Below are 15253 nucleotides of genomic sequence, written 5' to 3' on the forward strand. Positions count from 1 at the left end.
CTCTCAATCCCTTCATCCCCCAGCCTGTATTGATACCGGGGGTTGCCCCGACCCAGGTGCAGGACCTTGCACTTGGCCTTGTTGAACCTCATGGGGTTCACACGGGCCCACTTCTCCAGCTTGTCCAGGTCCCTCTGGATGGCATCCCATCCCTCAGGCATGTCAACCACACCACTCAGCTTGGTGTCATCTGCAAACTTGCTGAGGGTGCCCTCGATCCCACTGCCTATGTCATTGATGAAGATATTAAACAGTACTGGTCCCAATAAGGACCCCTGCGGGACGCCACTTGTCACCAATCTCTATCTAGACATTAAGCTGTTGACCACTACTCTCTGGATGCGCGATATTGAAGTTGTAATATTTGCAAGGTGGTTTAGACATACTTAATAGCTAAAGGATTTAGAGTATCCTCACCACCCATTTTTTTCTTCTGTATAACTCTACTCAATCCAGTAGTTACTGATGATCAGCCTTCAGGCTCAAAATAATGGATTCAGCTTCAAATTATTCTGATTTTAACATGCTCTTTATGGCAGAAATGGAGTACATAATTTTGTTCAATTTAATATTGTAGTTAATATATATGTGTTTAACTAAGATGTTTATCAGCATGTGATTTCATATACACACTCAAAATAGAAAAATCATGAACAATTGAGTACTTACAGTTTGTGCATTTCCACACAGGCCCTATTCTGGACAGAATTTATTGTTAATTTGTTATTTTATGTTCTTTGTATTTCCACAACTTTTTGATTTATTATTTTTCTTGTTTCCATTGGTATATAGAGGATTATGATAATTCCAGTGACATGTAGGTGAGGAATGCTGTATTACTCCTCTCTGGACCTAGTGAGGAAGACTATTCAAAGAGGTGTCATGTTCAAAGCTTTATGGAAAAACTAATTTCAACAGTTAAATTTAAGACATCACATAAGCATCAAACATGCATATTTATGCTTTTTTTTCTCCTTTTTTCTTAAACAGTGTGTTAAATTAATAGTTAGAATGATGGAATCAACTTTTTAGACCATTTTTATATGACTTATCTGGCAGTGCAACATCATATTTGATTCAGATGAAGATCTGATGTAGCATCCCAGAAATATCTCTGCATTTTTCTACTAATGTCAGTGTAAATCAGATGTGATCTTTGCTTTAAAGAAACTTTTAGTCTTACTCTCATGGGGGGGTGTGTGTGTTGTTATTTTGTTTTGTTTTTCTCTCTACTTTCTCTCTGCCAATAGCTTTCCTAGATATAAATTTATGTTTCACTGGAAATGAAAACCAAAATGTTTATAAAGCTGACTCATTTTACTAGATATATGAAAGTAAAAGTAACTACTGACTTCTTAAAAAATCTTTATATTTAATCTCAAAATGCAAATAGACATTATAATGATTCCTGATTTTAATAGAGTTCAATGAGACTACAGAAATTGATACTGATTAAGTTAAATTATTCTTATTCTGTTCCGTTAATAAAAAATGTGTGTATTAGGTTCATGAGACTATCATATTCATATCAGATTTATAAATTACCAGGAAAAATATTAAAAGGTCCGTTATGTTTTCACAGGACTCAGTAGCATATTACAGCTACATGTTTCAATAAAATGTTTCATAACAGATTAAACTTCTCCCACAAGAAACTCATATTGGAATTGTGGAAAATTCTGCATATTGTATTTTATCATACTTTCTCAAAAAAACCAAAAAAGCCATTAATTGCTCTGTTGTTTAGATTACAGAGCGAGGACTCTTCAGAATATTTTTCTCTTCTTAAAGATCTCCTGAAAACCATATAGGTAGTAGTGGCTGTTCTTCTGAGGGAACATGATGAAATTTAAAAAGTTACCAAGGTTCCACACAGAAAGGCCATCAAAGACCTCAGATATTGGATCTCTGTTTCAACTGTAATCTTTCCAAGTGTTCTCAGAAGTAAGGAGATGGTGTTGACCAACGATAAATGAAAAAAGTGGTTTATGGACTTAGGAGCCTGAGTCTGACTGAAACTCAGTGCATCTGAGTTACGGCAGCCCATGTGTCCTGTGAGACTATAGCCTGTATTACTCTATAAAAATATTTACCTTTACATTATGTGCCTATTCAAGAGTAAATGGGAAGAAGGGTAAACATGAATAAGATTGCTTTTTCATTCTTTATGACTGACTGAAGTATTTCCAGACACAAGCGTGTAGACTTTAATCCTCCAGCTGATTTCCAGTCTCCCTAGTATATGGAAAAGCTTTTACTTTCCTTGATCCTCCCATTTTTATTCCTCACAGATGAATGAAAGATCATCACTCACTGGAGTAAATGCAAACAGTAAATTACTCTCCTTGAGGAAGAAAAGAATTGAGAGAAAAAGGCTTAACAGCAGAGTTTTGCAAGAATAGTTCTACTTTGGTGTAGTTTGTGTTCTGATACAGTGTCTAAAGCTGCACTGAAACCTGTACTTAGTCAATGCATTAAATGTCTTCAGTGACAAAAATAATAAAATGAAGCACCTCATACTATGGTGGAGATTTCTATAAATGGATAGGTTAGACATAAAATTATCTTTCAGATGATAGATTTCTGGTTATTTTCACTCTCTATTTCCACTACCTTATTAGCAATTCAAGATATGAGCTCTTAGCACTTTGTAGACTAAATTAATGAGTTAGGTATTGCAGTGGAAGTCAAAGTGGCAAACCTATGCCACAAGGCATAGGTTGGGGATATAGTTTTAAGCACTCCAGAAAAAAATGTTGGGAATAGTTGACACACCATAAAACCAATTATAACATATAAATATTGATTCGGACAAAAAGGTGGTCTTTCACCATAGTGTCACATGGTACTGCATAAATACTAAATGGGAGCAGAGGTTATTTTTTCTTCTGTTTTTTTAACCATTAGGCGATTACAGAGAGATTATATACTAACGTAGCAAAGTACACAGATTTAGGTATTAGAGAAAGGTAATGAAAATGTCAGAGCAAATGCAAGATAAATCACTCAAAACACCAAAATGTAAATGAGTAAAAATAAATTCATATAAACAGAATGTAGAGTGCATATGGCCATAAAGTATTAATTCTGCTGCTGCATGTTTCACATCAAAAGCTGCCTAAGTAAAATTATATGAAGAAATTAAATTTCAATATTTTTCATTCAACATTTAATTACAAACTATATGTGAATGTGTTTACTTTTTTTGAATTTTTGCTTCTTTTTTTTTTTTTTTAAACTATAGCATAACAGAACAGAAAAAACTGGATCTGTAGAATGAGAGAAAGTCTCAAACGTCCCAATGAATAATAGGGTTTTTTTCAGTGAGTGTTCCCAAAAACAAAAACAGTTCCTTTGTCACTCTGTAGCTGGCTTTTAATATAGTCTATTAAGAGACACTGGTAATCCTCACATGACTCACCTGTGCTTTCCTGAAGATATGATAAGATCATGTTGCCAGTGGCCTTCCCGTACTGCCTTGCCACTGCTCTCTCCCCACGATTCTTTCCTGATCGCACAAAACTAATAACTCCCTTTATGGACTTCTCTGTACTTCTTATTTGTAGCGAGGTATATATGTGCTGCCTTTTGGGTAGCCTGTTCAACTTTTTCCTGTTGTGGTCGCTGGCCTTTACCTCTTCCACTTTTGTGTTACTGTTAACTGAACTATGTTTCTAACTCACTTTACGTACCTTAGGAAGTCTCTAAGTAAAAGGAGCAAATCTTGGTACACTTAGCTAAGGCCAGGGAAGAAAATGTTTTTCAATAGAGCTTTGATGACTTAACTTTCATCTTTGGAGTGACAGCTGTATCTGCATTCATTTTAAAATCTTTTTCTGAGAATTCTTCATAGTGCATTATGTGTCCCACTCTTTTCCTACCGTATGTTCTGACAGATGGGACCAGAGATCTCAACCCTTATTTACAGTTTTCACAGTAAGGCTAGGACATAGAATACTAAAATATATGGTAAGATATTTATTTCAATTTATTGCAGCATGTCTGAATGATGACAGTTTTATTCCTATGTTTTTTATCAGCTGTATGACACCATAATAAAGGGATACAACTGAGCTAAGAAAAGTAGCACAAAACCAAAATTGCAATGCTCATAAGCCTTATTTAAGCATGAATTAACTGCTTTAACAAGTATAGGTGCACCTTCTTCTTGTGGATTTTCAAAAAACTATCCCTGCATTAAGATGTCATTCAAATTTATTTAATATTGTATCTGACTATCTAATTTTGAAAGCTGAAATGTCAGTCTGCTGTTTAGAATTGGCTAGCGAAGTCAGAGGATTCTGTTCTTTGAATTGCTTCCATGATAAAATACACGTAAAATGTATCCCAAAAGATTCACCTTAGATATTTAGAGGAAAAAAGCAGAGTGAAGCCTGAAAAGAACACAGAACAGTCTTTCCAGGTGATGTTTCAGGAATGTCATAGACAAGAAAAGTACAGACGTAGTTGATTCTTGTTTGAGATAGGAGAATAGAGGTAATTTTCAATCCTATTTTTCTATTATTTTGTTTCTCTAAGATTTTGTTTTCAATCTTCTACCTAAAGTGTTCCCCTGCATAGTTCTCTGCCTCACATTTTGCCCATTCTCCCAGTATTAAATGGCAAGTTCTCTAGAATAAAAGATACACAAAAATATGTAATCAGCTATTGTGTGACACAATGTTACTTAATGCATGTGTAATGGCTTGTGGGGCTCCTGAGTGGCTCTTTGTCTCTTTGACAGGTACCATCCACCTCCGCATTCCCGAGTCCTCCCCAGTTGGGACAGCCATTGGCAGCGTCAAAGCCACAGATGCAGACACTGGAAAAAATGCAGAAGTAGAATACAGAATTATAGATGGCGATGGGACAGATATGTTTGATATTGTGACACAAAAGGACACACAGGAAGGCATCATAACTGTGCGAAAGGTGTCTATTAACATTCACTAAATGATTTTGGTGTCAATGTTATGCCACAAATGTTCATTGGAAAAAAGTGCTTAGGTCATATGATGGCATGTTCTAACTGCTTAACGCTTGCAAGCATTCCCCATCAGTGACTGAACGGTACTATTTCCTTTTAAGATGAATTGGAAATAACAGGTGGTAACAATAACTGAGACACAGCATAGGTTTAAAGCATTATTGCCAGCAAAGTATGGACCATCCCCAATGTGTTAGTACTTATTATCTCTATAATTTCAAACACAGATTTCTTCAGTATTTATGTAACCTATTTTCTTCAGCAAGCAATACGCAGTTCACTCACTACTGAGAGACATAGATTTTCCTTATATAGGAGATTCTCATCTACTTACGTGACCAGCATATGCCAGAACACAAATACACTCACGGAAGCCAAGTCACAAGCTATATTGTTTGTTTTGTTCCTGTTTCCAACATGTCAGTTGGTTGACACATGAGCAGTGAATAATGATGGTGACCCTGTTTCAGAGCTAGCTTTAGTTCTGCCCTTCATCTTGCATCTCAGAGCACTTTCAGAGGTGTAAGATGTCACACTTAGAAATGCCATTCTCCTGCTCCTCAACAATTTCCCTTCCAGAAGTCCTTCTGTCCTTTTCTTTAGGATTTTGAGATGTGTTTCTAAAGAGTTCAGGCAGCATTTCTAACATGAAGCACTGTTTATATTAGCTTTTAAAACAAATCTCCTTAAGCATAGAATATAAAATTAAACCTACTATAAAATATATCTCCACATCTCTTGATAATGGCAACCAAGGAAAAGATAAGTTCTGCAAAGATCAGAGTGTGTTCTTTTTTAATTTCTATGTTCTCCTATGCTCATAGTCAGCATTATAGTTTACCTGGGAAGGAATGAAAATACAAAGTTTGGGGCCTGATATTTTTCCTTTTCCTAGAAGTTTGTGAAGGCTTCTCTTGAGATGTTCCTTTCTTGCTTGCTTCAGATTTTTCACACAGACTGCTATTATATTAAACCAATACAGTCTTGAAAAAACAATCTAATAATGGGATCAAGCATAAAAAATTTATAAGTTATAATACAGCAGCTCCAAAAATGTCACCAATAAATACTAATGAACAAGATCTTCTCATTTTGTCATTAGCAATCCGACACATTTTGCAATTTTCAGGCTGCTTTCTCAAGTTGATAAATAAGTATCTTATTCAGATAGCACACACAACAGCATTAACTAGCAAGGAAGAAGATATGCTCCGTTTGTTGATTTATGAAAATATTCTCTTTTTTTATTATTTAACCACATTGTTTTTCATTTCTGTTTTCAATGGTGAATAACTACAAACAGCTGGTGTTCCTTTACTGAGCCCTTAAGTTACTAAGTCTGAATTTAATACCTGCTGCAAAAGAACTTTTTCTATACAAGTTTTTCTATACAAGTTCTCACAGACAAAATAAATGCTTGGCCACAACTTTATATATTTGGGCAACAGTTTTGTTCATTATTGGTGATACGTTGGAATACCTGTATAATCCACATGTTTTATATCCAAGTTTTGCCACGTAGCCTGAAGAGATGTCAAAACTGGATGTGAATGTACTAGTAGCAAGTTAACTACATCTGCAGGGCGCACCTTCTGGCAAATTAAGCCTGCTAATTAGAATAAAGCAGAACTAACATGGCTTCTCTGCTTCTAGGCTTGAAGCCAGCATCCCTTAACAGCAGCATGCTGCACTTTATAGACACACCAATAGTCTCAGATCTAGCTTAAATAGCAGCACTGTGTTGCATTTCTCAATTATATTCATAGATATTCTCCCTTCTGGTCTAACTACTTTTTTAAAACAAGTTTGGGGCAGTGGGGAAACTCATTCCTTCACTGGGCTGCATCTTTCTGCTCTTAAATAGAAAATTTAAATTTCTAGGCTGTCACTCCGGCATCTTTCATGGACATTAATTTGTATTTAAAAGCAGTTAGGCAGAAAAAACAAGTCTTCTACCACCCATTTTGATGAATGAAAACCACCAGTTTGATATCTCCCTGAGATTTTGGGGGAGTTAATGAAGTCTTCTTTGTGTCAGAAAGGTAAATTCTCAGCTTGCTCATTTCCTCAGTATCATTAATAAGCTAACACTTCATCTATGACAGTTAGAAAAATTTGAAGGAATAGAGGTTCTTTTTTACCCAAAATGGTTTCTAATTATAACCCTGAACCTTTCCTCATTCCATTTTAAAAAGGAACTGCTGACAAAAATGTCAAATCTATTTTGCAGAAAAAATCTCTGATGTTGGAATTATTAAATTAAATGTAAAGGAACAAGATAAAGCTCTTACTGTTTCTCTAGTTCTAGAGAACATTGACACACACTCCCTCTTTAAAAGAAACCTAAAACATTCCTGATATTTAAGGTCAGCTACATTTGTTTGACAATAAGGATATTCAGGCCATTTTGAATATCCAAGAGTTTATAGTATTTCCTGAGAAATATTAGTATTAAGTACCTTGTTCTGAAATGTCAGTATTTCAAGTCTGCATTTAAAGTATTTTAAATGCTTATATGATTGTTTCAAATCCATATTCTCATGAAACAGCTGCAAAATTCACTAAATAATTGGTAAATTTGCACTGAAAATCTTTTTGTCATTGGTGCTATGATAATTCAAATAATATTTAGGAAGAGAAACTTCCTCTAAGAACAATGGAAATTTCTTACTAGAGAAAGTGATCCCTGTGCTGTGGAAAATTTGAACGGTACTGGGGTTCCCCCAAGTCAAGGCAATATCTGACAAAGCTTGAGTCCTCTTCAGTTTCCATTATGTATATAGGTCAACATCTGTCAGTATGTAACGTAATTTTGTAACGTAATAATAAATTTTATCATTGTCTTCATTTTTAGCCACTGGACTATGAGATGAGACGACTTTATACCTTGAAAGTAGAAGCTGAGAATACCCATGTGGATCCACGCTTCTATTATCTTGGGCCTTTCAAAGATACAACTATTGTGAAAATCTCTGTAGATGATGTGGATGAACCTCCAGTCTTTAGCAGATCTTCTTACCTTTTTGAAGTGCATGAAGATATTGAGTTAGGGACAATAATAGGAACAGTAATGGCACGGGATCCTGATTCGGCCTCAAGTCCAATAAGGTAATACTCCAGTCTCTGTAAACACATCATTTGCTAAAGAAATTAAGAGAAATAGTAATACAACATGAATTGCTCATTGTACACAGGAAGAAGATGCTAATGTTTCTTTCTGTAATTTATTAGTATCCCAGAGATAGACAGAACTGAGAATGATGCCATCTGTAAGCCTCTGAACACCCTCAGGGAACAGCCATTGACTTGCACACAAGAGACACAGGAAGTGTTTTCTAGTACTTCAAATCTCAGAAAACTTATAATATTACACATTGATTTCAAGCACGCTCTTCAGGACTACTTCTTGCTTCACACTGTGAAATACGCTCTGCAGGACTACTTCTTGCTTCACACTGTGAAAAAATGCCAAACCAGTCTATGGCCCAGGAAAGGGACAGAGCTTTCTAATGATTCCTCTGGTCAGTCCTGGAAAGTATGCAGGGCAGATCTCACCTGCTCTGGCTGGTGCCTCCTGCTTTGTAGGCTTGCCAGAGTGATCGCTATGCATAATAAAATTATCTTGTGTATGCTCAAATACACTAAGAAATTAGACATTGAAAGATTAATATCTTTAAAAATCTTTTCTATGTATACTACTAAACGCTACACACTACATGGCATCTAGCTGAATGTAGTAAACTATATTTTGGTGTGGGGTTCATTGTGTGTTTTTCTATAATGCATAAGCTTTAAGACACAGGTAAGACAACGCTGCCCAAGTTGGATGTGTGTTGTCTGAAATACCAGATAAAGTACAAAAATTACATTCTAGCAAAAGAACCTTATTTACTGACTCTGAAGTCAATTGTCACATACTTCTTGATGAGGCCCAGGTGGTAAAACTGGATTAGGAAATGAGACTGAATCTAATTTTCTCCTATGGTGATTCGTGTGTATGGAAAAGATAGGAGATTACACCAAGCCTCTAAAATTTAAGAATATATAAATAACTTAGCATTGCATCTTTATCCACTCTAATTGCATGAGACAACTGACAATTTTAGGAGTTATATTTTCTTAATCGTGACTGGAAAAAGAACAAACTTGGAGCTTTTGTTCATTTTGTTTCTGACACAACTTGATGAATTGAAGAACTGTGGCAGAAATTTCCCTCATCACTATTATATACACAGAGTAGCAAGCTAAAGATTCTTTTATATAATTTTTCTATGTCCTGTTGATGTTTCTTTCATTCTTCCATAGAACATAATTTAGAAGAGGCAGGTGGAGCAAACCAATAGTAATAAGGGCAAAGAAATTTTTAAAAAATTGAAAGGGACCATTGAACCTAGATTTAGTTCAGTTGAAGAAAAACATCGAAGATATATGCGATAATGCTTTTCATAGTACAGTCATTTCTTTTAGCTTTCATTTAATCCTACCTAGTTGGAGACAAGAACTTTAAAACAATTCACATAGCATAGATTGGATTCTCTTTAGTATTTGCTCTGTTCCTCAACTTCCAAAGCAACCTTGTATATTCATTCCAACAATACTTACCTAGGATAAGTTTTTACAATATTTTACTTCTTACAGTATTAATATTAAATACAAAGTACTGTGTGTTTACCCCAGAAGTTAACAGCTAACATTTAAACTAAAGTATTTTGAAAGTTGTCATAGTTTGCAATTAGGGCAATTTGTATAATACTTTAATACTGCTATTAAGAAAAAATATTACAGCTTCAGGTTGTAGAATTGATTCAGTTTTTAAAATTTTTTTCTGCTTAGCTATTTATTTTAAAATATTAGTTTCTGTTTATTAAAATTTATATAAGTTAGGCTTCCTATAAATTGAGTGCCAATAGCTTCCTGTTGCACTAATTTCTATTTCTGTTCAATGAATATGGAGGTATTTTCTGAAAATAATAATTTTGGTAGCATTTGCAGGCCATTAGAAGTCATATGATGGGGTAAAAGTGTGTGCTTATCTCATGGCTATTATCAAATGGCATAGAATTTTTAAGGACACAATGTGGAATAGATCTTGTTAGCTAGACAAGTGATTATTGCCTATTGAAAAACCGTTAACTAGAGTGCTGTAAAAATAAGTTCTTTTCCTCATTAAAACTCCTTCCATGGATGAAGTAAAATCAAATGCTTATCATATAAGCCAAATAGTCTTAAATATGATTTCTCTGAAAAATAGCAAGTTTTTGTTTAATTCTAACTAACAGTTATTAAAGTCAACTAGTAGTAAAAAAAAATAATTTGAGCAAGTCTTTCCTGAATTTTCAGAAGTGTTTTTTGGCTGTTCTAATTTCCTTTTGTTTTGTTTTTGTATTCATTTTGGTGTTGGTTTGTTTGTTTGTTGAGATTTTGTTTGTTTGTTCATTTGTTTTATATATTTATGCTGTTGTGTATGGTGGAGTGAGCAAACAAAACCCACCAAAACGTTATAGACATCATTTTCATATTACAGCATTTTTTCATTTGGTTCAATTTAGTTAAGTACTGTAAGTAAAAACAGATACACTTGATGAACTGTTTAGATCACTCATAAAAGTTCATCAAAACATGAACAATTGTTTCTATTGTACTGTACAAGTGTACTAGCAGAATTTTTTTTTAACTTGGCCCAATTCTGCCAGGTAGTTAGATAAATGTTCTGTACTTTGCAAAATCCGACATTGAATTCCACATCAAAGGTTCAATCTTAACTTTGAAGCCAGTGTTAATTATTAGAAAAAATGGAGGAAAGAGCAATTAGCTGATTCTAGTTTGACATTCTGCCATATTGTGTTAGTAGAAGTTTTGCCTGCAGAAGTATAGCAACTATAGCAACATAGAAGGTCCTTCAACAGCAGTATATTCATTAAAGTTCTGCATGTGAACTTATTTTTATAGATTTTTTTTAACCTGATCTCTAGTAAATTAATATATACTAAAGTGTAAAAGCTGAGCTTATAACAATACTTTTGACAAGCTTATAAATTAGATGTCAGTCTCAGTCTGAAGGAACAGTACATCAAAGACAATTTTCCTTTCAGGATTAAAACAATTCTTTAATTATTATATTGAAATTCTGATTTATTTTTTGTGATTCTCATATATGTTTCTAAAAGCTCAGAAGATCAAATTTTACACTATTGTATCATATTTATTAAAATCTTGCCAATTTTATTCCTCATTCTATGGAACTAACCTTGAGAATTTTCATAAGTGTTTATAAAAACTAAATAGATGTCTTCTCAAAACTAACCTTTGTAATGTAACATACAGAACCTAAAAGACATATTGACTTGTTGTGAAACAGGCTTTTTTCCATTTTCTATCATTTTGACAACACTTTTTCTGTCTTTATCATATTTAGGTTTTCTCTGGATCGTCACACTGATCTTGACAGGATATTTAATATTCATTCTGGAAATGGGTCCATCTATACTTCTAAGCCACTTGACCGTGAGATATCACAATGGCACAATCTTAGCGTTATAGCAGCTGAGATCAGTAAGCCAATTTGGTCTCTTTTTCCTTTCAGTTTTCCTTAGCCTGCAAAGTTACAGCTGTGACTTCATGAGAAAAAAAGCTCCCTTCCTTCCCCCCCACCCCTTTCTATTAGATATTCTGGGAAAGTAAATTTGGGATAGCTAACAGCAGCTGTCTCCTCATTGTTTTTTTCCTCACCTGCTTCCACCACTGACCTTTAATGTCCAAGTTACTTCTGAAGTGTGACCCAATTAAATAACAACACTGGAGTAATTCTGTTTTCTTCCTTTTCTTTGAGGACAATGACATGATTTTGCTGTTAAAGTATCAAAGTTCAGGATGTTAATCTATGTTTTTGTCTCTATCGTTTTCTTCATTTCCTTAGAAATTTCATTATCTCTTCCTACGGTATCTACACCTACAGCTCTTGGAATCAATACATCTTACAAGTTATGTTCAATTTGATCCCTAAGCTGTAGCATTTCCTGGACTATTTAAATCAGCTCTCTGTACATATTTTCCTGTTAAAAGTACAAAGAGGAAAGCAGAGATTGTCCTAAACCTGCTGCATTATTGAGATTAACTCTAATTGCCTGACAAAAAATGTTCTAAGGGACAAAGGTCTGATCTTTGAAATCAGCTAGTGAGGATCACTTGCTTTCAAAGACACTGTTTTTTTAAGGTTAATTCTACATCAGTCAAAAGAAGAAAAAATTGCTGATCAGCAGTGAAGCATGGCTGGCAAGAACTACACTGCAGAGAACTAAATGGAACGATGTGTCCAGCCAATTAACCACTCTTAGCCTTCCTGTCCCCATTTCTGTAGTCCAGATCAATAGGCTGGTTGTATTGAGCACACCCGGTAGCGGTACTTTTTTTTTTTTTTTAAACTCTTTTTTTTTTTCTTGCGATGAATGGTCCTGAGCTTACAGTCCTTCACAGTGCTGTCCAATGTTGTAAGAATACTTTTCAGAAGTATTTATATAATGAAAAAACTTAGTATCCTTGTATGGTTATATCATAGTGCTGAACATATTTCCTTGTCAGGATACTTTGAGCAAATCTACATTCTGGACTTAGTTGGAGTAGCTAGCATTCTCCAAAGAGGTACATTAGTTTTGGAGAAAGTGAAGGGGGAGATTAGATTTAGGTCATTAAATCTTTAAAAATATTACCTGTGAAGCATGACACAATGGGACAGCAGTGTTAAGACTAGAACTCATTTAGAAAGTTGGTACAAAAATGCCAAAGGCTATGAAAAACAGTGCCCTAAAGCTGCCATTTTAAACAATTCAAGATGTGAAAAAGATCCACATCACACTCTTTAGCAAAGGTGTTATTAATAACAAGTGAGCTTAATGCCAGCTACTTGTAAATGTTTACTGTTTATTTGAAGCAGCTTAAAAGGGGAAAAAAAACTCAGTAATTTTGAATCATCTCTACTGTTACTTATCCTATGCCATTAAAGTTGCAAAATCATATACTATTTAGCTGCCAGCCAGCAAAACTCCAAGAAATTGCTGCAATTTTACTCCCAAGCATTATTTCAGATTCTTGGTATGGCAACTAGATCAGCAAGTGGGAACAGGGACACTTGTATTCTTGAATTAACCTATATTAATAAGAGGGCACTCTAAATAATACTAGGGTTTTGACATTTGGCAAGGCGGAGCTTACAATTCTTCCTTCGTAACCTAAGGTCTGAAAACCTACATTCATATTTTTTAAGGACATTTAAACATAAAAACTCTGATTCTAATAAATTCTTTACCTTCTTTTTTGGGGGGATACTTTCATTGGCTTTGTTGGAATTTCTCCCTATTTATTAAGGCACAAGAGAGGAAAGTCAGGCTTGAAAATTTTTCAAAATATGTATGCACAAAGTCAATAATTTTGTTACTATGTAAACAAAACAGGACACCAAACATTTTAAAATTTAAAATTAAAAATCAAAACCTTGCAGCAGAATAATACCAAATAACCAAATCTGTCATGATAGTAATGGGCATACTTTCCATATACTATATCTGGATAGATTATTAACAGTTGGAGCCCCTATATTCATGTAAAATCTTAATTACTCACTAGATACCAGTACTTTAATTTATTTTTTTACTCTAAGCAAAACATCTCCTTATTTTTCAGGAGGCCTGATTCTTACCTGGTATCAGTTTGTATGCTAAATTTTGACAAATTTCATACCTAATCTTGCATGTTTATTGCTCGTGAAATTTGGAAGAAAACAGAAAACTTGTAGTAGGAAAATAAGCTCATTATTCTTCTTTCTTCTCCTGTCAGACAACCCCAAAGATACGACTCGTGTACCTGTCTACGTAAGAATTTTGGATGTTAATGACAATGCCCCACAGTTTGCTGTATTCTACGATACTTTTGTCTGTGAAAACGCAAGAGCTGGACAGGTATGCCTTTGATAAACACTTTCCACTATCCAGTTTTGCTACAGCACTCAATTGTAGATCATTCTTGCCTGTTGCTTGGGAGAAATCATGTCCAAAATAGCTTTTGAAATGTTAAAAATGAAAGCAAAGTAGCTCTATAGGTGAGGCTTAGGGTGAAATATCAATATATTACAACAGCATCAGTGTGTGAACTACCACTTTCTTTACCTAACCCTGTACTACTGTCAAATCCTGACTAGATATGTCCAAGAGACATGGTCATAATTAGTTTTGCCGTTATCTTTACAAAGTAAATGTTATATGTAGCTACTAAAAAGTTTGATCTATATTTTCATTAACATTCAAATAGCAAAATTCAGGTGTATTTCAATCCATGCTGATGGTGATTACAGACATCTACATCTGTCATGCCTTTTTTTTTTTTTATTTTTAGGCTTATCTTTTATTATCACACCAAAAACTTTTGAAAAGAAAATACAAAACATACATTTTTTGAACTGGTAACTTAATACTTTGTTTTGCCTCTTGGAGGCTACAGAATGTGTACTTCAATTTAAGTGAAATTACTGCAGTGCTTAATTTCTAGTTTATAATAGGCAGCTGCTTATTAGAACTGTTAAAAAACTGTTTTCCTAGTACAGCACAGCATGTCCCAGAGCACAGTCAGCCGATAATAAATCCTTTAAAATGGTAGCAGTAGTACCTCAGTGCAATCATGTTAGCACCTTTGAACAGAACATGGGAGAAGTGCCAGCTTGTCTTAACTGTTTGAGTCCTACAGGTATGACATTCAGGTTGTATTACAAATTTCACATTCAGTTTGCCATTCTTCTTTCTAAAGTAACGTCAGTGGGAAATTAGAACAGAGGATTAAAGGCCTAAACTTACAATGCATAAAATGTCTGAAGGTACTGAGCAAGGGCATTTGTCTGCTACGAGAGTTATAAGATAATTCAAGCTGTTGGGTAAATAGAAATGACTGGCTAAACATCTAGAATTTCTGACAGTTGTAGTGTCTTTTATAAATGCTAAAATAATATTTTAATCACTTTCAATATGAGATATGGATTAAGAATTGGAAAAGTAGAATACTGAATTTTCCTCTTCCAGTTTCACAGAAAATTTCCTAGGTAAAAAAAATCAAAATGCATTAATCCACAACTCTTACCCTGTTTGAGGTTTTGGAATCTGTTCTGTCCAGGTTGCTAACTATAGAGGATACAGGAAATGCTTAATAGAACAGTTATATTTTCATGCAAACACATTTTCAGGAACTTTATTTTTCTGAGCTTTTTTTTTTTTTTTTTTTTTTTTT

At 34.4% G+C, this 15253-nt stretch overlaps 1 protein-coding gene across 1 annotated transcript in view; it reads left to right on the top strand.

Annotated features, from left to right (window-relative positions):
• Window positions 1-15253, top strand: part of LOC103898882 (cadherin-10) — a 69956-nt gene that overhangs the window by 42119 nt on the left and 12584 nt on the right. The window contains exons 5-8 of the mRNA XM_009279247.1: window positions 4745-4932; window positions 7842-8095; window positions 11403-11539; window positions 13817-13938. Coding sequence (XP_009277522.1) covers window positions 4745-4932; window positions 7842-8095; window positions 11403-11539; window positions 13817-13938 — 701 coding nt within the window. The remainder of the gene's footprint in view (window positions 1-4744; window positions 4933-7841; window positions 8096-11402; window positions 11540-13816; window positions 13939-15253) is intronic.

The sequence above is a fragment of the Aptenodytes forsteri genome, unplaced genomic scaffold (assembly GCF_000699145.1).
Source record: "Aptenodytes forsteri isolate BGI_AS27 unplaced genomic scaffold, ASM69914v1 Scaffold81, whole genome shotgun sequence".
Taxonomy (NCBI): Eukaryota; Metazoa; Chordata; class Aves; order Sphenisciformes; family Spheniscidae; genus Aptenodytes; species Aptenodytes forsteri.